The 25700-nt window shown below is 50.6% G+C and overlaps 2 protein-coding genes across 5 annotated transcripts in view; one reads left to right on the forward strand and one right to left on the reverse strand.

Moving 5' to 3' along the window:
• CCR4 (C-C motif chemokine receptor 4) overlaps positions 1 to 25700 on the forward strand; it is an 82057-nt gene that overhangs the window by 46037 nt on the left and 10320 nt on the right. The gene's annotated exons all lie outside the window — the stretch shown is intronic.
• Positions 5610 to 25700, reverse strand: part of GLB1 (galactosidase beta 1) — an 86453-nt gene continuing 66362 nt past the window's right edge. The window contains exons 15-16 of one of the 3 annotated variants that reach the window (XM_027040566.2): positions 24952 to 25209; positions 5610 to 5729 (exon numbers count right to left, since the gene is read on the reverse strand). In XM_027040566.2, coding sequence (XP_026896367.2) covers positions 5637 to 5729; positions 24952 to 25209 — 351 coding nt within the window. In that variant the 3' untranslated portion in view covers positions 5610 to 5636. Of the gene's footprint in view, positions 5730 to 5822; positions 5853 to 7072; positions 7647 to 24951; positions 25210 to 25700 lie in introns of those variants that run through there. The other 2 variants (XM_027040567.2, XM_027040564.2) reach the window with 2 other exon arrangements.

Below are 25700 nucleotides of genomic sequence, written 5' to 3' on the forward strand. Positions count from 1 at the left end.
CAGAATCCCGTCCACAACCAGGTTGGTTTCTGTAGAGTCTGTAACAAGACGAACGTGAATCTGCACAACTCGGGACAGGGCCTGGAAGGCCAATGTGTTCTAGCGAACACCGCCTTTCAGCTCCGCTCCTGGGGGAGTTTGCTGAGGGTCAAAGGGCCAATGAAGGGCCAGACTCTGCAACGGTGGGTTTTGTCGGGGACGGAGGCCTGGTGTGGACGATCCCTCACTTTCTGACCTGAGTCCACTGGGGTCCCACATGCGCAGGCCGTTCTGCTCTCCCCACGCACGCGCACGACCAAGGGGCATTCGCCAAAACCTGGGGCCACAGGTCACACCTGGCCTGATGGCAGCCAGGCAGCATGGCTGAAACAGTGTTTTGTGTTTTGCGTTTTCTCCAAGGGAATACAAAACTGTCTCCTTGCAGCCTAATCGGCCAAGGCAACCTGTCTATGGGGAAAGAGTGTGGGATTTTTAGGCAAGAGACTGGAGTTTCAGTTTCGGCCCCCACAAGTGGGGTAAATCACAACGTCTCCTACTTCTCGGTTTTCCTAAACTACAAACTGGGCTGCATATCCCTTGACTTATTCCTTCAAAACGTTCTAACAAAGATTCAAAGAGTCACTGCATGCAACATAAAACATTCAAAGGACTTTACACGGATTTGTTATTATCGTCATTGTTTTATGACCATTGCTAAAACGCCATCAGAGTCTAGGACAGGAACCTAGAAACTTCAGAGGTTAACAGACGTGTGGACACTAAATTCAGGACACTACCATCCGGGTGGAGAGAGCTCCAATCCTCGCATCTCTCTGCACTCCAAACTCTGGTCAGACTGAGCTGCACGGCATCAGGTTCTGGAATTCTCCACCCTCCCTCCAGACCCTGGACCTCTGCAGGCACTGCTTCCCTCCCTGCAGCATCGTCTGTTGCCTTCCCTGCTGCCCCTTCTCCTTCCTCTTACTCCCCATCTGGCTCAGCTCTGGGAAGCTAGCCCCGAGCGACCCCGACTCCACACCAAGCCTGCAAATAGATCCCCGTGTCACAGCACCCTTGGTCTCGCCCGGGGCCCCGTGTTCCCAGCACAATGTTGCGTTGTCCGTTTACACTTCTCTGTGCTCCCTGAGAGGCAGGAACATGTCTTACTCAGTAGCAGGGGGTTTGGACTAAGGACCAAATAAACACTGAGTAAATGGAAAAAGACAGAAAGAAAGAAAAAAGCCCAGTCTGAGAGTTACAGCTGAGAAGCATGCTCACCACGCTGAAAGTGGGCCCGAATCCCTGGCGACCCCTCGCTGGCACGTCTCGGGACACGTCGTGATTTCTAAGGCCGTGGAAAGGAGGACAGGGGTGTGGAGCAGCCCGTGCATGTGGGGAGAAGATCCCACTGCTTGGTGAAAGTTAAAGCAAAGCTGAGGTCAACTGGACAACTCTTGCTCAGAAATCTCAATCAAAACATGTCAGCCAAGACAATACAGGAGGGACCCAGCCTGGGCTTCAAGGGCCGTGCCCGTCGCCTCGTGCCACCACGCGCTGTGGCTGCTGGCTGGCTCACAGCGGGCGTTTCTAGTCCGTGTTCAGCGTCATGATTCCCCTTGAGTTAATACTCGGCAGGACCACCGGGGGCCAGGTTACCTGCAAAAGAGACAGCACAAGTCCATTCTTTCAACGCAGGCTGAACCCACCTACTGTGGGCCAAGCAAGCGCTCCGCTTTGCCCAGGAGGGGCTGGGGCCGGGGCCGAATAGGCCTCAGTTCACGCCCCGGGGGCCCTAGGGCGTTCGGTGGGCTGACAGAAACGCGCACAACTCACTGGGCTACAACCCAGCACGACGTGTACATGGGAGTTGCTTTTTTACTTAATGGCCACAAATCCTTTGCCATTCCTCCCATCAGGTGGTAGGATCTAAGGTCCCTCCCCTTGAATCTGGGTGTGCCTCCTGAGTCTGGGTCTTCAAGGGCCAGGCAGCTGGCACCGGGTTCTGTTAGAAAGCTTATGCTCTCAGAACCTGCCGCCACGCCGGAGCCAGAGCGGCCACACGCAGGTGCTTCAGGAACAGTCCCGCCTGAGCTCAGACTCCAAGTCATCCCAGCTGGACACGAGGGAAGGAAAGTCCCGATGGTTCCGTACCCGGCAGAGGCCCCACGTATCACAGAACAAAGGCAGGCCATCCTCCCATGCCCGTCTGGACTTCCGATCTGTAGAATCACGTCCAACACAAACTGGCCGCTCTATGCCACTTACACAAACTCACTGACATGCCTCATACACAACTACAGACGACAACGAAAACAGCCCACGACGAGACACGCCCTTCGGGCCAGGAACGCGATATCCTTCCTCTGTAAAGGCTTTACCGCGCACAGGGCTGGAGGACGGGCCCAGTGTTCCTTTGGTGGCCTTGGAAGCTTTCCCACTGGTGGCTGGGGCCCTGCTCAGCTTTTCTCACTTCCTCCTGGTGTGGAGGTGAGTCTCACCCTTTCCATGAAGAGCTGAGGGTCCACTTGTCCTGGGAGACCCAGAGCTGCTCATGCAGGACAGAGGTGCACGCCCCTGATTCACATCTCGCGTGAACCTGGTGTGCTCGGTGAGGTGCCGTGGGCAGCTGTGTGTCGCTTGCTCACGTTCCCGGTCACCTTGTGGCCCTCGTTACGCCCCGTGGCCACCGGGTAGCGCGGAGCTGCGGCCGCTGCTCTTCGATGGCTGCTGTGGCAGAAGGGGCCCTACTCGGGTTTTGGGAACAAGGGTCTTTTCCATAGGCTGGTGTGGCTTTCCAGGCACTGCCCCTCTCTCCACCCCCCTCCCCCAGGGTCACGTTAATGCTGGAGGGTCTTGGGGCGCCTGGGTGGCCCAGTGGGTTAAGCATCTGACTTTGACTCAGGTCATGATCTCATGGTTCGTGAGTTTGAGCCTCACATCGGGCCCTCTGCTGTCGGCAAAGACCCTGCTTCAGATTCCCTGTCCCCCTCTCTCTGCCCCTTTCCTGCTTGCTCTTTCTCTCAAAACTAAATCAACACTAAAAAAAGTGAAAAAAAAGTATTAAAAAAATGCTGGAGGGTCTTGACAGATGATGCACCTTCACGCTTTCTGTGGAACCTCTTCTTGCCCCTCGAATCTGTGTCCACTTCTTATCCTAGACTGTCTCCTCCCCTTTGCGCCCTTCAGCCCAGCACAGTGGTTGGTCAGGACAACCAGGCTGTTGAACTGAACTCAAGGGGACACAGGGAACGGATGGTATGTCCCAGGGGGCATTTCTTCTCCCCTTGTCCCTCAGGTCTCCAGACGATGGCTTACCAGTTCCTGCGGGGGAGCGTCACAGGGAAGAATCCAACCAGCGTCGGAATCCAACCCACTTACTACATGGCAAGTACCGCCCGAGCAGCTTTTAGGTTACTGGATTGGATTTGAACCCCACGAGGATTTGAAACCCCACACGCTTCGGAGGTGGGGAAGTTGAAGCTTCTACGTGAGTCACGTGAGCTCTTGCCAGTGCTAAGTGACAGAGCGGGAGCAGGACCCTGCATTTCTGTCGCAGCGCCTGTCCTGTCTCACCCGGGGACGCAGCGCCTCTGGTTTGGGAGTTCAGAAGACTGAGGCTGGTGGGGGGCCTCCTCGCGTGTGGGAAAGCCCCTCCAGATGAAAGCAGAGCCGCTGTCTGGAGGGAAATCTGTTCTGACTCTTCCTGGGGCATTTACAATGCTGCTGGCTGTCCAGTTGACCATCATTGCCGGGAGGCTGGAGGCCAAGGGACAGCCCAGAAAGCACTGCTCAGTCAGACCGAGAGCAGGGCCGGGGCTCAAACCCAGAGCCGCCTCCCTCCTGTTGTCGGGATGTTGACTGGACTTTCCTCACAGCCCACGAGTTACTGGTTCACACCAGCCATTTGTTCTACCACAGACCAGACAGAATCCCTCACGTTGACTAAAAAAGTGGTTTCAGAAAATGACTTTCGGGGCCCCTGGCTGGCTCGGTCAGAAGAGCATGCAACTCTTGATCTTGGGGTCGTGAGTTCGAGCCCCACTTTGGGGGCAGAGATGACTTAAACAAATAAATAAACTTAAAAAGAAAAAAGAAAGGAAATAACTTTTTTTTTTTTTTTTCCTCCTCAGGCAAGAAACAAAGACCACACAAGATCATTTCCTAGCTGTGTCATCTGACAGAAGATACACGGCTTGCTGGGGAAACAAGGGAAAAAACCCAAACTCAGATGAGCGCCAAACAATTTCATCCTCAATAAACTGGATTTGCTGAGAAATACAGACTGACAGAGACAAAAAGAGAGACACTGAAGAGGGGTGGAGCCAGATGAAGAGGGAGGACAGAGGAAGGGGTGCCAACTCCAGAAGGGACAGCACTCTTCTCCTTCTTCCTTTTTTGCTCGCCTCAAAGACGTCTGAAATTGTCTGGGGTTTCTTAAAAAGTTAAACATGTGACTAAACATGTAGAAGTTAAACACGTTACCATGTGACTAAACAATTCTACTCGGGGGAAGTGAAAACCTATGACCACGCAAAGAATCGTACACGGATGTTTACAACATCAGTATTCCTGACAGCCCCAAACCAGAAACATTTCAAATGCTCAACCACTGGAACGCCTGGGCGGCTCAGTCGGTTAAGCATTCGACTTCTGCTCAGGTCATGATCTCACGGTTCGTGGGTTCAAGTCCCGCGTCGGGCTCTGTGCCGACAGCTCGGAGCCTGGAACCTGCTTCGGATTCTGTGTCTCCCTCTCTCTCTGCCCCTCCCCTGCCTGTGCGCGCTCTCGCGCGCGCTCTCTCTCTCTCTCTCAAAAATAAACAAACATTAAAAAAAATTTAAAACAAGATGTTCTGTACGGTGTACAAACCTGGGGTACATCTAAACCAAGGGTACAAAGGAAAAGGCCACAGTGTTCATCACAAGGATTGAGAATATGGAAATATTCCAAGACCATTGGTGTTAGGGTTGGGTTAGCAGAGGCCTGCTCAGAAAGTCCCAGAATATAAAATCAGCTTAAAGAGAAATTTAATGTAAAAGCTTTACATGGCAGGTAATAAAGGCACTGCTCTTATTATTTTCAGAGGCAGCAGCCACACAGAGTTAAGAAATCAGGAGTGCCAGGAGGTACGTATTTTAAAAATGGCATCCTAGGGACATCTGGGTGGCTCAGTTGGTTGAGCGTCGGACTTCAATTCAGGTCATGACCTCACGGTCTGTGAGTTCGAGCCCCACGTCGGGCTCTGTGCTGACAGCTCAGAGCCTGGAACCTGCTTCGGATTCTGTGTCTCCCTCTCTCTGTGCCCCTCCCCCACTCATGCTCTGTCTCCCTCTTTCTCAAAAATAAATGAACATTAAAAAAAATGGCATCACAGAAGGTGAAATGAATACCTCCCCAAGGTAGTGTGGAGAGCTGGATGGGACGTGCAGAGTCGTGGGTGGTACAATTTTTGTATCGAATTCTGGTTTTCCGGAACATGACATCCTGGACAAGGGATGTCACAGTGCTGTGGGAGAGATTCTCTCACACTGACAAGACAGAAAGAACACTGGCTTTGGACAGAGACAGACGAGATGGGAATCTGACTCCACCTCCTGCTTAAGCCTCCAACGTTTTCATGTGTCAGGCGGGCTTACTGCTGCCTACCTGAGCGTGGTTCAGAAGACGGGGCGAACAGAATGGAAGCACACACTCCCGCGAGGAGATCCCCCTCCACTGCCTGAGCCTTCTGGAGCCTCGACAGGTAGTACCTGCAACAGCGGAGGTGCGACTTACCAACATCCATAATGCTTCACAAGGAACCGTCTCACATTTCTTCCCGAAGCTCGTAAGTGGGCACAGTTCTGGAGTCTCGTTTTCTAAGTTGTCGGTAACTAGCAGTGAAAGATAAAGAAATGATGACCTAAGTCTACGCAGCACCTCCTTCGCCCCATGGTGTCCCTCAACCATCAAATGCAGGACATGTACACAAAGATGCCGCAGAAAACAATCCTAAAGAAAGTTCTAGGTTCTATTAGTCTCAACCCAGAGACGCCTCCTGCCAGCTGACTCAGCCGGAGCCGTGATTCTCCCTGGTGAATTCCACATTCCTCACTGGTGTCCATGAGAAGGGTAAAGGACACGATCATGGAGATGTATTGCAGATGAGCATCAGAAGTCTTTCCTTTCTTCCTCCCTTGACAGATGGCGCATCTTTTCTGTAAAGGACTTAAAACTCGGGTGGGCAAAAGGAAAAAGTGAACTCTTTCTCAAATGCTTACCACCCCGGCATGATCGATGAACATTTTGGTTTATGTTGTTAGGATTCTTTCCCGGGGGAACATGAGCATGCGTTGGTGTGGGACGTGTGCAGAGGCTGGCACCAGGCTACGCGGCCTAGAAGCTGGCACCAGGCTACGCGGCTTCAGACCCTGTCTCTACCACCGTTTACAGCTGTGTGGCTGGGCAAACCGGGGAAGGCGATGGCACATTCCTTGGTCCTTTTGAGGGGCGAGCGCATTAAGTATGCGCAGAACCAGACATGGAATAGGTCAAGGGCTCAACCCATGAGAGCTACTGCCCCACGGCAGGACACGCCTGTTCTGGAAGGCCGTGATCTGTGTACGTGCACAGCACGCACGCTCATGTGTATGTGTGTCTGTGACGTGTGGTCAGGCCTGTGTCGTGTGCGTATGTGCAGTTGTTTTGTCTAAACACACAGAATGGGACCAAACTTAAGGTAATCTGCTTTCTTCGCCCACCAAACCACGAGAGTGTTTTCATGTACGGTCCTACGTCCCATTTTCGTGGCTACGTGATATCCTACTGCGCAGGGGTGCCCTACTATGTACCCTCTCCCACTGCTGAGGCTTCAGGTCGTTCGCACAATGGTTTTGAGCTGCATTGATGGGCTACCTCGTTGACATCACAGAAACACAAAAGGAAGTCAAATGAGGATCAGAGAAGCAGCAGTCCAGTAGATCAAACCAAGACTATTTTCCATTCCTTTGAACCGCAAGTTAGTGAAGTGGCTTATTCGACCCACTCAAGTCTAGTTATGATTTAAATCAGAACCTAAAATTTAATACCTGCTCAACATTAAAAACAGTTAACGTCATTTGAATAAAATTTTATTTAACAAAAAGACAACATGATTCTTTCAAAATAAAAATCAGGAACACCTTTGAAGCTTCCATTTCGACCGTGCGGACTCATTGTGCGTGACCGTGTGGCCACCCTCATCACGCGTCCCCTGTGGCCCCTGCCAGCCACCGCGAGGCTGCCCGGAAAACCCCAGGAGAAAACACCCATGCTAAATCTATTTTCCAATAGGACTTTCCAGGGAATGTTGGCATTACGCGAGGGATACGTGAGTTATGTGCAAGGCTGAAACTCCAAAGGGTCACAGTGTTTAGCCATCAGACACGGTCCAATCCCGAGTCTCGATCAGACAGGTCTGGCAGGGGATGACTGGAGGTCGGAGTAGCACTGATGAGCGGCCTGTCCACAAACTCCACGGTGCACAGTTCTGGGCCACTGTCATCACAGGGCGCGTGCTCCAGTTCCAGCACCATGATGGTGTTTGGGGCTGATGTTATCAGGATGTGCCGTGGCACAAACAAAGTCACCTGGGGGCCCCGCCCTGGCCAATACCGACCAAGGTTAAAGCCATTAATCCACACCTGACCCTGCAGAGACAGAAATATAAGAAAAGTGGTATAAGAAAGTGGTCCAGGTTCATTTTTCTGCATGTCGCTGTCCAGTTTTCCCAGCACCGTTTGCTGAAGAGACTGTCTTTATTCCATTGGATATTCTTTCCTGCTTTGTCAAAGATTCGTTGGCCATACGTTTGCGGGTCCCTTTCTAGGTTCTCTATCCTGTTCCATTGGTCTGATTGTCTGTTCCTGTGCCAGTCACATACTGTCTAGATGGTTACAGTTTTGTAATAAGCGTCCGACTCTTGATTTTGGCTCGGGTCATGATCTCACGGTTTCATGAGTTCGAGCCCCATATCGGGCTCTGTGTTGACCCTGCAGAACCTGCTGGGGATTCTTACTCTCTGTGCCCCTCCCCTGTTTGCACTCAAATAAATCAACTTAAAAAAATTATTAAAAAAAAAAAAAGGAGAGGGGCATTTGGGTGTGTCTACAGAGACCCCCTGCATGGGCTAGGGTTTGCTCATAGAGTAGGACTTAACAGTTGGCCGAATAAATGGAACATTCTATCACAGAGGAAGAGAGAGAGGGAAAGAGGGGAGAGCAAGAGAGGGACAGAGAGGGAGAATGAATGTATGGGAGATGAAGGAGCCACCTTGGAGGAGGTGCAGCCGTGGCATCACCTGCCGAGCCCCGACCCCCCACATGCTGTGGCTGCTCACCTCAAATTACTCCGTTGCCCACTTTGGGGAATTTTCAGCCTCCAGGTGTCCCCTTTATCCTCACTCTGTCTGAATTTCCTACCCGGGTTCAAATCTCAGTCCTGCTCCTTCCTGGCTGCCCGAGCTCGGGCAGGTGCCGCTCACACTGGTGACCGGGGACAGTGGGAGGCAGCAGGCGCTGTCTGGCGGTCAGCACGGCGGCTGGCGCCGGGGCCGAGCCCAGGGAGGGACGGCGCTCCTCCCGCTACCGTAAAAAGATCTTGGCTTTCACATGCCTGCAAAGGGAAGCCAGTGATTGAAAACCACCTGTCTGTTGGGTTAAGTCATTTAGAGAAAGGATGACAGTTTTACAGTTCTCAGAATATTTTACTCTTGTTTTCACCGCAGGACGCGCTATCTCGATCCTTCCTACAAGGCACACGCAACGACAGCTTTATCGGGTTTTTATCAGGGTAAGATCTGCCGGTGCCTTGTTTTTGCAGTAGTAGAGAAGAGCAGCACTTTACTTTCGAGGCCGAGGAGGAGACGGGTTCAAGGGCAGAGCGGTGGGAGGGCGGTGAGAGCACACGGGCGTCACAATGTGTCCGGGCAGAGGCCTCGCCAGCTCCCGGCTGAGTGACGAGGTGGACGACTGCAGGTCCGGTCCATTCTCCCACCCACGGTTTCCTTTCCTGAGAATCCAAGGGACCGCCCCTCAGGTCTCTGGTGCCGGACGGGCGTGTCTGCCTGAAAGCCGGGAACGGTTTCCCCGGATGCCCTTTGCCAGCGGGTTCTGGGCTAAAGCTGAGGCTGGGCACGTGGAAGGGACTGCTCCCGGGGTGCGATGTCACAGAGACACCGGACTGACGGAACCAGGGGCGCCTGCGGGTGAGCCTGTCCCGTGCCCAGCTCGTCTTCCCAAGTGCTGCCCCACAGACCAATAGTGCAGTGGCCTCACTGGGCAACAGTCCCTAAGACCTGCTTGGAAGCTCCCCACAGCACCACTCGGGCAGCAAGACTTGCTCCCGAGAGCCTGGAGGCGCCGGCCTGACCAGGGGGCAGGTCTGCTCAGTGTGTCTGCCCGTGACCCCCCCGGCCCCTCCCCCGACTTCTGCTTTCCTGGCTCATCCCACGCGGGGGTGAGGTCCCGCTCCTCCTAGGAAATAGTGGCCCCACAGTCTACACTGTGACACACAGACACAATCCCAAACTGTCGCTCCCAGGTGCTCATCAAAGTGGACATGACTTTGCTGCTTCCTTAATTCTGGACACAGCACAATCTGGTCCGGCTTTTCTTTCCTCCCCCAAATGACTACCTGTGGCCTGTTGTGGGGCCTTCCGCTCCCCTATGAACTCTGCCTCCTGCCTCACCCAGATGACCCTCCGCTTTCTGGGGACGGTGCCCTGCATCTTCCATCTGACTTTCCTTTACACCTTTCGTGGCCTTGGTTAATTCTCAAAAGCTATGAATTTCTCCAATACAAAATTTCCCTCCACTCTTAGCTCCTAAAAGAATAGGCATTAAATGAAGTTTAAGGTGGTTTGGTTGCCCTTCCTGGAGAGGAATCAAGACCTTGGAAAGAACAGACAGACAATTTGCAAAGAATGGGCCATAGTCCCACAGCTCGGAAGGACCGCCATTCAACAGAACTTTCTGCAACGTTACAGTGTTCTGTGCTGCCCAACCCAGCAGCTACGTGCACTCGGCCACGGCTGTTGAGCGCTTGAAATGGGGTAATGTGAAGGAGGGACCGAGTTTTCATTACTTTTCGTTAATTTAAACGTAAACGTCATGGCCACGTGTGGCTAGCCGTCTTCTAGACAAAGTCACAACCCATGCGGTCTCAGATTCCTGTAGGCTCCTCACAGGGCCCCTGACTCCCTTTATTAACTCTAGAACCCTTGCTCTGCACCATAGCAGAGTGAAAGCCAGAAATCAGACGCTTTTTGCGTGTTCTTGCCTCTGACCTTGACCCACGGCCCCCAGACAGCCTCCTGCCTGCTTCCTCCCTGCCCTGTCTGTGCCACTCACACCTGCACGGGACTCTTCTCCATCACTCGGACACGCCAAGCCGGTATCCCCAGTGCGGCCACTGTTCTGGCTGCCTGACAGCTGTTCCCCCAGGCCCCCAACTTTCGGACCACAGAGATCTCAACCCCATCGTCACCTCCTCAGGGAGAAGAGCCATGGCCACCCATGATACCGGGCCTTCCAGTCCAGGTCACCTACTGCCCCCTTGGTCTCTTCTTTTTATTCTAGTCATTGCCATTATTTGACATGGGTACCATTTGTCTGATTATCGGCTTATCAGCTATTTCCAGCATACATTCTAGGAAGGGAAGAAACTTCGTTCGTCTTGTTCGAAGCGAGACTGTCAGCACTCAGCGGTGATACTCAGTATATACCTAGCAGCACTCATTAGGGGAGACTGGCTGATAATTCTGCCTGAGACCAGATTCAACAACGAGGTGACACGGAGTCCTACTGAAAGGATATTCCATGCTCCTCTGCTCCCAGCTCAAGAGTTTTAGAGACTCTTGGTCACTGGAAGAGAGAGAAAATATTTGCATTTGTTTCTCCTCGATCAGCACTGTGATTTGTTACTCAAAAATTACTCTAAAAGCATCAAATTTTTAAAAATTCTATGAAAAACTACACGCACTCTGATTACTGTTTTTCTTTAAAAAGTTATGCTGAAATTATTAGGGGCGGGGGGAGAGTACGCACATGTTGGTAAATGTGATGGTAAAAGTAGGCTCATTTTTTTTTTTTAATGTTAATTTTAAACAGAGACAGAGTGTGAGCAGGGGAGGGGCAGAGACAGAGGGAGACACAGAATCTGTGCTGAGCTGTCAGCACAGAGCCCGACACGTGGCTCAAACTCATGAACCGTGAGCTCATGACCTGAGCCAAAGATGGTTGCCTAAGCGACTGAGCCACCAGGTGCCCCAAAAGTAGACTCATTCTTAATATGGCGAGCGAGCCCCATCAGGGCCCAGCATTTGCAGAGCGAACCCCAGTGGCTTCTGGGGCTTTCTGGGGCTGTCCCAGCTAAAAGAGTTCCATGACAAAGTCTTTCTCTGACCATGGCTTGACCTCTGGTGGGCTGCCCCCTCTGCTATTGTCACCAAGGTGATAATCGTTCCCATAAATGTTAGGTTTCCGGAAATGTGTGACCTGCTTCTCTGTTAATCAGACAGATGTGTGTCTGTTTTAAATCCTCTAGACAGACACCATCCTCTCCTAAGAACTTCAAGCAAAATGTCAATGCTGTTTTAAGTCACAGTTTCACATTTTTCGAACTTGCTTGGGAGTTCCTTCGAAATCAGCAAGCTCTGGTTGGACGCTGACTTTGTTCGACTCTGAGAGAAGTTTCTCAAGCTTAGAGGGCTGTCATGACACACAATTAATGAGCGGTTGTGATGCCAACACGGTAGAAAAGAAAGAGAATTTTTTAAAAAACGGTAAAAGAGTGAGGGGCTTGCTTAGATAAGATGGGAAAGAGACCTCGCACCGCACTTCACGAGGGAAAATTAATGCTCCGTTTCCTTCAGAGCCAAAGGGGTCAGAGCTGATGCAAATCACACCCCCTCACTTCCTCCGCAGTCTTGGGGTAATAAATACCTCTACGGTCTCTGTATTTTATGACAGATCCAACTAGAACTAAAGCCATGGAAATATAAATTAGCATAAAAGATGAATCACTTCCTCCTTTTATCCAGCCCCAGACATGAATTCCTTTCCTTCTCAGCCCCTGAAGTTCTACCATCGCTTGACCTTTTTAGGACCTTACCCGACAGTGGGCACCGTGCTCTGTCGCATACCTGGACCAGAAATAAGAACCGGTGTGCAAAAACTGCCTCCCGGCAGCCATCCCACGCACGGCAAACTGCAGGAGACCCCCTTCAAGTCAGAGCGTATTTACTGCTGTGTACACGTAATTCTCACAAGTTTGTCACTACATTTTAAGACACTTTTAAATTTTATTTATTTATATTTTAAAGTAAGCTCTATGCCTGGGGCGCCTGGGTGGCTCAGTCGGTTAAGCATCCGACTCTGGCTCAGGTCATGATCTCACGGTTCATGCGTTCGAACCCCACATCGGGTTCTGTGCTGACAGTTCAGTGCCTGGAGCCTGCTTTGGATTCTGTATCCCTCTCTCTCAAAAATAAATAAACAGTAAAAAAAAAAAAAAAGTAAAAATAAAATAAAGTAAGCTCTAGGTCCAACATGGGGCTTGAACTCATGACCCCAAGACCAAGAGTTGCATGTGCTCTATGGACTCATAAGCCAGCCGGGTGTCTCGTTTTGTTGCTAAATTTATATATATATATATATATATATATATATATGGAAAAATTATCTTGTTTCCAAGCTCACAGGACTTGTGACTGGGAAGCAATGAATTAGGAAACAGTACTTTGTAGGGGGTAAAAACAACTGAAAATCAGGCCAAGAGTTAAAAAGCTTATCGGATTCAGAATGAAAGGAGGGTCAAGAGTGCTGAGACCTGTGGCAGGTTGCAGAAATGGCCACAGTTCTGTGCAGCTCCCCCTGTCGAGAGCCAGAATCTGTTCCTTCATTCCTCGAATCCAGCTGGTCTAGTGAACGCCCTGGCCACAGAACATGGAAGAAGTGACTTGTGAATTCTGACCTGGGCCTTAGGAAGCCTTGCACACTAGAACCAGAAAAGACCCCGAGTAGCCAAAGCAATCTTGGTGTCACAATCCTGGACTTCAAGCTGTATCACAAAGCTGTAACCACCAAGACAGTATGGGACCGGCAGAAGAACAGACACTCAGATCGATGGAACAGAATAGAGAACCCGGAAATGGACCCACAAACGTATGGCCAACGAATCTTTGACAAAGCAGGAAAGAATATCCAATGGAATCAAGACAGTCTCTCCAGCAAGTGGTGTTGGGAAAACTGGACAGCGACATGCAGGAAAATGAACCTGGACCACTTTCTTACATCATACAGAAAAATAAACTCAAAATGATGAAAGACCTCAACGTAAGAAAGGATGCCATCAAAATCCTCGAGGAGAAAGCAGGCAAAAAACCTCTCTGATCTTGGCCACAGCAACTTCTTACTCAACACGTCTCCGGAGGCAAGGGAAACCAAAGCAAAAATGAACTACTGGGACCTCATCAAAATAAAAAGCTTCTGCACAGCAAAGGGAACAATCAGCAAAACTAAAAAGCAACTGACGGAATGGGAGAAGACATTTGCAAACGACATATCAGATAAAGGGTCAGTATCCAAAATCTACAAAGAACTTATCAAACTCAACACCCAAAAAATAATCCAGTGAGGAAATGGGCAAAAGACAAGAATAGACACTTCTGCAAGGAAGACATCCAGATGGCCAACTGACACATGAAAAAATGCTCAACATCACTCATCATCAGGGAAACATAAATCAAAACCACAATGAGATACCACCTCACACCTGTCAGAATGACTAACATTAACAACTCAGGCAACAACAGATGTTGGCGAGGATGCAGAGAAAGAGGATCTCTTTTGCACTGCTGGTGGGAATGCAAACCGGGGCAGTCACTCTGGAGAACAGTCTGGAGCTTCCTCAAAAAACTAAAAACTACCCTACGACCCAGCAATTGCACTACTAGGCATTTATCCAAAGGATACAGGTGTGCTGTTTCGAAGGGACACATGCACCCCCATGTTTATAGCAGGACTATCGACAATAGCCAAAGTATGGAAAGAGCCCAAATGTCCATCGATGGATGAATGGATAAAGAAGATAGGGTGTATACACACACACACACACACACACACACACACACACACACACACACAATGGAGTATAACTCGGCAATCAAAAACAATGAAATCTTGCCATTTGCAACTACGTGGATGGAACTGGAGGGTATTACGCTAAGTGAAATTAGCCAGTCAGAGAAAGACAAATATCGTATGACTTCACTCATATGAGGGCTAAGGGAAGGGAAGCAAAAATAATATAAAAACAAGGAGGGGGACAAAACAGAAGAGACTCTTAAATATGGAGAACAAACAGAGGGTTACTGAGGGGTTGTGGGAGGGGGGGATGGGCTGAATGGGTCAGGGGCACTAAGGAATCTACTCCTGAAATCACTGTTGCACTATATGCTAGCCAACTTGGATGAAAATTAAAAAAATAAATTAAATTAAATGGCAAAAAAAAAAAAAAAAAAAGAAGAAGAAGAAGAAGGCTTGCACACTGGCGTTCTTTCTGGGAACCGTGCCGGTCACTGTATGAACAAGCCTGGAATAGCTTGCCGGACGATGAGAGGGACATGGCCCGATCTCCTCTGTCACCTCAGTGGCCAGGCCGCCAACGTCCAGGAGCACGGCCTCCTCGCTGACCGGAAGGGCGTGCAGCCGTGAGCAGAACCGCCCAGCCTGCCCGCGCTCCAAAGGGTGAGCTGGAGAAACACCCGAGCCTCATTCTTTCTGCCTGGACCACTTCTCCTTCTCCGGCAGAAGAACAGACATCAGGGCTGCTGAGGAGGAAGAGGCCTGTTTTGCCTCACGCAGCTCCAGCGCAGGCCACACTGGCGTCCGGATGTGGCTCTCTGGGTCCCCGCAAATGCTGAGTGGGACCCGGGAACCTGGGTGTCGCCGGCACACGTGTGAGGACGACGCCCCCTGGCAGTGTCCGAAGGGGACCCGGGATCAGGTCCTGAGGACTGCAGCCTAGAAGCTGAAAGAGAAGCCCCGGAAGAACAGACGGCGGAAGGAAACGGCGGAGGGCTTTCGGCGCAGAAGTCAGGGGAAGGGTTTCCAGGGAGGGAGTGGTTCCTCATGTCAGACGTCACCGGCCAGGACGGTAAGACAGACAGGTCCTGAGAAGCATCGGGGGGACATTGCAACGTGGGGGTGCTGCTCGTGTTGGCAAGGACAGCTACAGAGGAGTGTGGGGGCAGAAGGTGGTTCCTCCCCATGGGGCTCCACTCCGGAGTGAGTTCTACCGACCGGGTCCTTTTCCCCACAGCTCCAAACCTGGGACAGGTACCTCACTTCTGCACTCCCACTACAGGCACTGAATACATACCTTTAACTTGCATTGCATCCCACTTCCGGATTTGCACAGATTTCTGCGTATAGACTCAAGACCGACAGGCCCTCTATAGGATGGCCATTAGGTCTAGAAACATGGAGACCAGTATTCGCACTGAATACAGCTTAGTTGGCTGCTTGGTTGCTTTATGTACTTGCGTACTTACTTACTTATTTATTTTTACTATGTTCCAGACTTGACGGGCCACTTCCTCTTGGGATGAGGAGACGGTTAAGAACTACTAGAGGCTGAATATGTCCAAAACAGAGCTTCTGATCCCCGCCCGCGTCCACGCCTCCCTGCTCCAGCCTCCCCACCCCACAGCGTCCCCTCTAACTGTCAGAAATTAACCACGCCCACCCCTCCCACTGCGCAGGCCTGACTCTGGCGTCCTCCTTGACTCCTTTCTCTGGAACTCCATGCCCGATCCTTCAGCAAACCCTGCCTTTGCTTTTCGGTACAAATCTTGCACTTCTCTGCCCCACCACCCATGCTCACAGTTACTCGCAGGACTGCTATAATACCTTGGCTTCCCATCAGGAATTTCTGCATAAGCTTTGCCCTCCTATAATCCAGTCTCACAGAGACATGAGCTTATAAACCAGGTCCATTCTTTCACTCTCTGCTTAGCAGCCACCACTGGAATGACGAGAAGCCAAATTCACCGCCCCCTGACTTGGGGCCACACTCTTCCCCCACACTCTCCCCTGGCTCACAGGATCTTTTTCTCTGGGCCTTTGCACTTGCTGCTCCCTAGCTCTGGAACAGTCCTTCTCTGGCTCTTCACATGGATAACTCGGTCTCAGCCTTCAGGTCTCACCCAACGGCCACCTCCTCCTAGAGGCACCTTTCACCACTCCTTACGTGGTGGTTTAGATATATGTCCATATATATTTTTTTTTTCTTTTTTTTTTTGAGAGAGAGAGAGACAGACAGAGGGAGTGCAAGTGGGGGAGGAGCAGAGAGAGGGAGTGAGAGAGAATCCCAAGCAGGCTCCACACCCTCAGCATGGAACCCGACCAGGGCTTGAACTCACGAACTGCGAGATGGTGACCTGAGCCGAAATCAAGAGTTGGTTGCTTAACCAAGCCACCCAGGTGCCTGTGTCCAAACATTCTTAACACTTCTCCCTTCAAAAGGCAGAATCTAATTCCTACCCTCCAATCAGGGACTGGACTCAATGACTCTCTTTTCACCAACGGAACGTGATGAAGGCAATGCTATGTGACTTCCAAGGCTAGGTTATAAAAAGGGTAGTTTCTGCCTGGCTCTCTCCCTCTGGGGAAAGCCAGTGCCACGTCATAAGGACACTCCAGCAACCTACAGAGAGGCCTGTGTGGGGAAGAACTAAGGCCTCCTGCCAACGGCCAACATCAACCTGGCAGCCGTGCAAGCCAGCCACCGTGGAAGGGTCCTTCTCAGCCAGTCAAGCCTTCAGGTGACGTGGCCCCGGCTGACAGCTCGACCATAACTTCGTCAGAGACCCTGATCCAAAACCACCAGGCTGAGCCAGTCCCAAACTCCTGACCCACAGAAACTGGGAGAATAATACACGCGGACCACTGTTTAAGCCACTCAATGTTAGGGTAGAATTTGTTACATGGCAATAGGTAACTCTTATGCCATATAAGATAGCAACGTCTTTACTCCCATGCCTTACTTTCCGTCACATCATCATGTTTATTCTCTTCCCAATTGTTACCACTATCTGAAACGATGGCATTTATTTCTTAACTGCCCCTATTTCTACAAAGGTCTCAAGGTGATACCCAAATTCCTTGACACACGAGGCCATGAAACCACCTTTCCAAATGGGCTTCCGACCACTGCCTTCCCGGCTCCTTCTGGGGTGGTTTCGACGCCACCAACCAGTTCTCCAGTTCTCTGGACGCCAGATGCTTGTGCAACAACTCAATTCGGACACCGTCTACCTAGAGCTGGGTCAGATCCCACAAGTTCAAAGGGCTCAGACCCACAAGACTGCCTTCACTTCAGATACCAGTTCCAAGTCTGGGGTCACCCATACTTCTGAACTACCAGCTCCAAATTGGGGGTCCCCATGACCTCCTCCTCCTCAGGTTCAAGAATTTGCCAGAGTGGTGCACAGAACTCTGGAAACTCAGGAAAGCATTTTCCTCACGTCTGCCCTCTCCAGGCGCACCTTCTAGCACCTGAATGGGTCCACCAGCCCAGAAGTTCTAGAGGTTTTACAGAGCTCCAGCTCCCAACCCCCACCCCAGAAGTCAGAGGTTGGGGTGTGGAACTCAAAGTTCCAGTCCTTGAGTCATTTGGTCTTCCTGGTGGCTACGCCCCACCGGTACCAGAAAGACCAAATGATGAGGGTGCTGGAAATTTCAAAAGCAAGATGCAGAAATAATTTAAACCTACGAAGGGATTTTTGTCAGCCCTTTGCTAGAAATTCTTGGACTTTGTGATTTTTTTTTTTTTTTTTTTTTTTTTTACGTCTTGAGAAAGGGTACATTGGCCTCCAAAAAATAAAAAAGTTACTTTTAGTCAGTATTCTACTTTGATTCTTGGCTTTCAAAGCGTAGTTCTGGTTGAGGAAAGTGGGACATTATCCCCACCCTTCTCATCATCGTGCTGTTATGCACCCCAACCTCCCGCGAGTGGCTGAACTGCGCAGGAAGGCTGCAGCGGGTGTTGGTAGGAGACTCGTGCACACCATAGGAAGGGGAGACCAACTGCCCGGATCCAGTGCGCTGGCAGAACATGGCACTGGGATGGCACACGGTGACACGGCCGAGGCGCTGAAGAGCCCTGCCCATCGGAGGGAGCCTGTGGTCAGATAAGAGTTCTGTGCAGACAAAACACTGGCCTGAGTCTCTCGGGCGCAGCAAAACACGCCTGACTGCTTCCCACTGAAATCCCAGTTTGATGCTTGGGCACTTAACCAGAAAGCCACATCCAAATCAGAAGTGAGTTTTTGAATCTCGTGAATCAGCCTTATCAGTGACTTCGTTCACTAAATCAAGGCAGTTTCTTTACGGCAACCGAAGAGCACAGGCCCAGAGGCCGGAACAGGGCCTCTCCAGTCGGGGAGGGTCGAGGAGGGCTAGTGTGTCCAGAGGCAGGGGCTTAGGAGTGGCTCGGGCTCCAGGTGTCATTCGGCTCCCCTCCCCCACCCTCACATCTGCCCATCCTCCCCCAAGTCAGACCCCAGTGCCCCATGGGGGGGTGGGCTCTGTTTGTTCCACATCGCGGATGGCTCAGAACCTCAGGGGCTGGCCTGGGAGCGTCCTCAGTAACAGGGGCCACTGCGCACGCCGGGAAGTATCAGAAAGCAGCATGCTCTGTTTTATGGGCATGTCCTCTGACCGTCGGACCCACACGACCCAGGTCCCCAAATCCTGTGGATGGACCTTCTTGCCTGCTTTACCAAGGTGTCCCTCACACACAATCCACTCACGTCAACTGCACAGTTTGGCGGCTGTGCGACCATCCCCACGGTCAACGTTAGAGTATTTCCATCCCTCCAAAAGGAAACCTCGTACTCTTTAGCATCACTCCCCATCTCTCCCCCCATCCCCACCCCCGCCTCTCCCTCTCCCTCCTCTAGGCAGCCACTGATTCTCTGTCTGTACACCTGCCTGTTCTGGACATGTCACATAAATGGAATCTGCCATATGCATGGTTTGCGATTGGCTTCTTCCATTTAACACGCCTTCAGGGTCCGTCCGCGTTGTAACATACATGACTGCTTCATTTCTTTTTCCTGTCAAATAATCTTCCATTGTTCCATATATAACAAACATCTCGTCTATTCGTTCATCAGTGGATGGACATCTGGGCTTTTCCACCTTCTGGTCGATTCTGGATAATTCTGGAGGGTGCTGCTGTGAACATCTGTGCACTCGTTTTTGAGAGGACGTGTGCATTAGATGGGCTTGTGGGGTTCCAAACCTTCTGATGCATTTGTAAATACTGTATGTATATACACCTTCCAAACACGAAGGTGTAGAACGTCCACACGTGAAGAGCCCACGTGTACATGCTCAGCACAAGCTCCTCGCAGCCCTTCCAGATCCTGTACAACGCCACCTGCCTTTCCATGCGGGCCTGCGGGTCAGACCTGGGGCTCAGGGAGCTGTTCTGTCGCCTACTTGTGCTCCTCACGCAAGATCCTTAGCTCTCCTGACCTGCTCGTCTACAAGTTAGAGGTAATGACAGGACATCCACCACACCTGCTCTTTTTCTTTTTTTAACGTTTTTAATTTTTTTGAGAGAGAGAGAGAGGGCGTAAGTGGGGGAGGGGCAGAGAGCGAGCGGGACAGAGGCTCTGAAGCAGGCTCTGTGCTGACAGCAGAGAGCCCAGTGTGGGGCTTGAACTCACGAACCGTGAGATCGTGACCTGAGCCGAAGCCGGACGCCTAACCGACTGAGCCCCCCAGGCGCCCCTACACCTGCTCTTGACGATTACATAGGCAGTGCCTCTAAAATGTTGAGTTCAACGCCTGGGTCAGGCACTCTTGGCTGTGACACCTTCATGACCTGGCCAAAGTGAACGCCCTCTGCCCACCAAAACGGTCTCATTCTTTTCCATTTCTTCGCCTTTGCATCTACCACACTCCCGCTTGAAATCTCCCCCTCCGCCACCCCGACAGAACTCCCTCTGGCTCTGGCGACGTGCCATCCATCTGTCGGATCGGCCTCCACCCGAGCCACCCAGCCCTTCTGAACATTCCTGTAAATGGACACGTTCTCTTTCTGCTAAGCACCTCCCGGAAGTTCTTTCTCTTACAGCACTAAACTGGTGAGCAATGGTGTGCTTCTCATCTGCCTTGGCCCAGTACCCACGGCGCCCCGCCAAGCCCCCCATCGCCAACATGGCTGCCTGAGGGCCTACACTGTTCCCCCCCATCTGCTCTCTTCCCAGGGGCTCAGCAACACGGGCACCTGTGTACCCTTTCACCTGAGGGCACTTACAGAGCAAACAGGCCCCGGGAGGTGGGCAGGATGGTGAATAAGCTGAGCACCTTTTACAAAACGCCCCTCCTGAAGCTTGTGACCCTGTGGGTGAAACCGAGGTGCCAGCCTCAGTGTGACGAGTCTGGGTGGGGCACAAGGGGGCTCAGAGGAGGGCGGGGCTGGTCCTTTCCCGGACTAAGGGTCTAAGAAGCTTTCTCAGAGGGGTTAATGCCAGTCTTGACAGATGAATATGTGATGGCAGGGTGGGCCGTGCGAGGGACTGAAAAAGCCTGAACAAAGTAGATATATGACACATCAGGACACTGAGAGGGAGAAGGGGACAAGGAAGGAGGGAGAAAAGGAGGGAGCAGGGAGGACGAACAAGCCTACTGGCTAAAGTGGGAAGATCCAGGGAGGGTTTTACTTTGTGTTTGGGTCCTAGAGCCTCCAGGTGTCACTTCTTGGCCACAACCTGGAAGGTGACAGAGAGACCGAAAGGCTGACAAAATGCAGTATGAGGAGGTATGAGAACAGGATCCTGGTCTGGAGGAAGAAGGTAGGGAGGGGATTCAGAGCTTAGACTTCCTCCTAGGGCCACCGGGCAGGAAGTGAGGGTAGAGGCAGAGAGATAAGTCTGACAGGAAGCTGAGGGAACAAAGGAGTTACACCTGATAACAGACGAGGAGGGTGAGTGGGTGGGGGAGGAGGAAGGTGGCTTAGGGGAGAAGTGAAGGTTAGAAAGACCAGCTGGGGAAGGGGGAAGAGAGACCAAAGACTGCTGGGCAACGGGGGGCCTCCGGAGGCTGGAGAGAATGTGGGGATCCGGGGCCCTGATGAACGTGCTGGAGAGAACCCCCAGCAGTGCTCAGTCACTGGTGAACGAGCAAAGGTCAATGGCGGACCCACTCAGAGTGGAGGATGAACAAGGAGATGGAGTGGAAGGTCAAGGGGGCCAGTGATTGATGGCTTTAAAAAAAAGGATAGTGGTGATATCTAGGCTGGATAGGGAAGAACTGTGGCCTTAATGGTGGAGAGTTTCAGGTCATCAAGAAGACCCAAGAACAGGCTGGGGAGGCTTGAGAGTTTGGAGGACAGAAACATGTAGCAAGAGAGAGGATATCAAAGCTTAAAATTCTGGAGTGTGTTCACCACGATATACCATATGCCGGGTCATGAAACAAGTCTCAATGAACTTAAGAAGACTGTGAAACCCTCACTACAATTTAATTTGGGAACATTTCCATCGCCCCAAAAAGAAACCCCATATCTACTTGCAGTCACTATCCCTTCCCACCACCATTCCCTGCAGGCAACTAGCAACCTACTTTTGGTCGCTATAGATGTGCCTTTTCTAAACTGACTCCTACAATAGATGGTCTTTTATATCTGGCTTCTTTTACTTAGCATAATGTTTTTCAGATCCACCCACACTGTAGCTTGCATCAGTAGTCTGTTCTTTTCTACTGTCGAGCACTATTCCTTTGAATGGATATACCACGTTTCATTTATCCATTCACCAGTTGATGGACACTTGAATTTCCAGTTTGGGCTTATTACGAATTATGCTGCTCTGAATATTTTCATATAAGTCGTTGGGTAGACATAGGCTTTCATTTCTCTTGGGCATATACCTAGAAGTGGAACTCCTCAGACCTATGGTAATTCTGCATTTAACCTTTGAAGAAATTTCCAAACCATGTTCCAAAGTGTTTGTATCATTTTACATTCCCACAAGTGACGTAGGAGGGTTCTCATTTCTCCACATCATTGCCAACATTTGTTACTCTCCATCTGTTATTATTATAGCCGTTCTAGTGGGTGTCAAGTAATTTTTCACTGGCTTTTGATTTGTACTTTTTTCTTTTAAGTTTATTATTTTGAGAGAGAGAGCACATGTGCACATGTACCCCCACAAGCAGGGGAGGGGCAGGGAGAGAGAATCCCAAGAAGGCTCCGCGCTGTTAGCATAGGGCCCGACATGGGGCTCAGTCTCACAACCGTGAGATCGTGACCTGAGCCAATATCAAGAGTCAGATGCTTCACCCACTGAACCATCCAGGTGCCCCTGATTTGTACTTTTCTCATGATTAATGGTGTTGAGCATTATGCATCTTTTCATGTACTTATCAACCATTTGTATAGCTCCTTTGGCGAAATTTCCAGTTTGTGACTGGGTTGTGTATCTTCTTATTACTGAGTTGTAAGAAGTCTTGATGTGTTCTAGATACGAGTCCTTTGCTAGACACATGATTTGAAAATATTTTCTCCTAGTCTGTAGCTTGGATTTTCATTTCCTTAATGATATCTTTTGAAGAGCAAACATTTTTAATTTTGATGAAATCCAATTTATCAGTTTCCCCCTTTAAGGATCACGCTTTAGGTGTCAAATCTAAAAAGTCTTTGCCTAATCCAAGGTCATAAAGACTTTTCTCCATCTTCTAGAAATTTTATAGAGGAATTAAATTAGAAATCCATAAACATAAGACATACTAAAAAAAAAAAAACCCACAAACAAAACACATGGGAATTAAATAACACATTTCTAAATAATCTATGAGTCCAAGAAGAGACAATTAGGTAAATTAGAAAATATTTTAAACAGAATGATGTATTTCCATAAACATTTAAAAAGCAAAAAATATAAGAGGGCATTTCTTAAATGTTGCGCGTATCATTTGCCCTCTTCTCTTTCAGCTATTTACATACTTTTCTTCTCCAGAGTCAAAACTCTCAGCAAGAATGTTTATATTCAAGTATCCAAATTTACGTTCAGGTGTTCGTTTCTTTGCCTTACGCTCCTCGGTAGCATGCGATGCAGCCTGTGGAGGCTTTGCTCCACTGGCATATACTTCCTGGGGGTCCCACTGAGCTCCTCGTGGCTCAATCCAGTAGAAGAAGAGCTTCTGTCTTCCTCTTACTTGTCCCCTCGGCAACACAAATGCCAGCTCTCCTCCTCACTCTCTGCCCGCCATGTTTGTGCCTCTCTGCTTCCTTCTCCACCCCTTCTCCTTAGAGGACCTCCTCCATCCCACGTCTTCAATGGCCATCCACACGCAGATGATCTCATGCATATATTCCCAGCCCGGGTCCCTCCTCTGACTTCACGCACAGGGCCCACAGTCCTCCGCCTGCACCTTCGCTCAGCTGTTCTCAAAGGCCTCTGCAACTCAATCTGCCCAAATCCAAACTCATGATCTCCCTCTCCCAGCCCAAGTTTTCTTTGGAAATCTTTTCTTTCAATAAATGGTGCCATCTGCCCAGCCACCAGCCTGGAACCTAAGAGGCATCCAGGGTATTTCCAATCCATCATTACATCTCATTGATTTAGTTTCACATATCTCTCAGATAGTTGATATCCTCTCCATCTTAGCTAACACCATCCCTGTCTCTCCCCGGGACTACGGTCCAGCCACCTAGATAGCTTCCCCCAAATCCACAGGCACCCTCACTCAACCTGGGGTCAGAGAGGCTCGTCGTATCACAATCATGTCATGGCACTCTCCTGCTTCAAAGGCTCTCACCATAACGACGAGACATTAATGTGGCGTAACTGGCCTATTCCAATCTCATCTCTACCCACTTTCTAGTCTCTTCTCTGAACCACACTCCGCCCCCAAACCATGTATTTGGGTCCTTTACTGGTTCCTTGCGCCCCTCATTTCCCCCCTAACCAACCACATGGCCTTTGCACATGCTATCTCTTCTGCCTGCAACATGGTTCCCTCCCCCTTTTGCCATGGCAATTCCCACTTATCCTCCATATCTCTGTCATGCATCACTCCTACAGGGAATGCTTCCCTGACCTCCCTGACAAGGTCAAACACTCCAGTTATTACCAACTCCCATGTTTCTTTTTAGCACCCACTGCAGCTGCCATCTTGCCATCTCATTTGGGTGACTGTATGATTTGGGTCTGTCTCCCCACTTCGAGTGTAAGTTCCATGAGGGCAAGTCCCATAGTTGGTTTTGTTCATTGTTGCACCCTTAGTGCCTGGCACGAAGCTTGGGCACATAGTAGCCACTGAAAAATACTTGTTGAATGCATAACTGAGTCATGGTAAGGTCATCCAGGGTGAAAATGGGACTGAAATGAAGAAGACAATGGCGAAGGAAGACACGTGGATGGCTTCAAAGAATAAAGGTGGGGGGTGACCAGTCAGGAAAATGGCCAAGGAAGAGGTGAAGATCACAGAGACAACGGTGGGCGCCCCCAGGGTGCAAGGCTGTATGAAAGTGGAGTGTTGTGGGGGTACAGAAGTAGGCGTGGACAAAAGAAAAGCAAGTTCTCCCAGAGACCCAACCCTGCCTGGGCCAAATTTTCTTCAAGAGAAACAGAAAGTGTCCCTCATAATCAGTATCCAAAGGGCTACGGTTTTTCTTAGGGGAAGCCAGAAAGCCATCACTTGCTAAAGGAAGTTGTCAGTCAGTGACAATGGGGCACATAGTACGTATTCCGGCTGGCCATCGAGTCCCCGAAGGTCTGCCAAGGTGCCACTACGGAGGACTGGGTAAACGAACACAGAAAGCTCTCTACTCCCAAACTGTCACACAGCGTCTCATCAGCAGCTCTTTTTGGTTGTCAGAAGCCGAAAAGCAGATCTTTGAGGCTTGAACTAAAATACTTTCCATGAAGACACGTACCTTGGTCCATCCAGAAAACTGGATAAAGGTGTCCTGGGGCAAGTCTGGGATCCCGCTGGGAATAGAAAAATTCCCCGCGTAAAAGGCCGGGAGTGTGTAGTTGGACGAGTGGTGGGCAAAGGCTTTATTATCCTGACGGCCATGGTTACGGCCATGCCAGCCTCCCAGATGGCTGCGCACTGCATCCTCGGTGTCCAGCGGGAAGATCATCCAGTCCGTGAGGACACTGGAACCGAGGGTCAGGTTAGAAATAAGACCCTGTAAAGGAGAAACAGTAATGAGCTGGGGTGGGAAGAAAAAGGCGTCAAGTGTCTCTGTGTCCCTACCCTGAATTCTTAGGGAAAGCAAACTGGGATATGAAACACCAACAGCAAATGAGACTCAAATGAGGTGCACACCAAAGTGGCATCTTGCCTGAGGCCAGAGCTTTCGACCCCGTGCCCGCCATGTTGAGTGCTTGGTTCAAAGTCATCGCTGAATGGAAGGGATGATGGAATCTATGGAATGGGAGAATGCGTGGAGTCAGGAATGCAGAAGGTGTAGTGGGGGAGGGGGGCAGACCCCGCCCCTTCATATAACCAGGAGCAAGTCTTGGCATTGAGCCCCTCAGCAGCACTCGGGGATGATCGCACCGAGTCCGTTCACTGGCTGGGGAACTCAGTGAGGCGGCGTAAACGAGAATACTTTGATATCTGGGAAAGGCTAGACACGAAGTGATGATAATGGTGACCCTCAGACCTGCATGCTGG

This window comes from Acinonyx jubatus, chromosome C2, assembly GCF_027475565.1.
Source record: "Acinonyx jubatus isolate Ajub_Pintada_27869175 chromosome C2, VMU_Ajub_asm_v1.0, whole genome shotgun sequence".
Classification (NCBI taxonomy): domain Eukaryota; kingdom Metazoa; phylum Chordata; class Mammalia; order Carnivora; family Felidae; genus Acinonyx; species Acinonyx jubatus.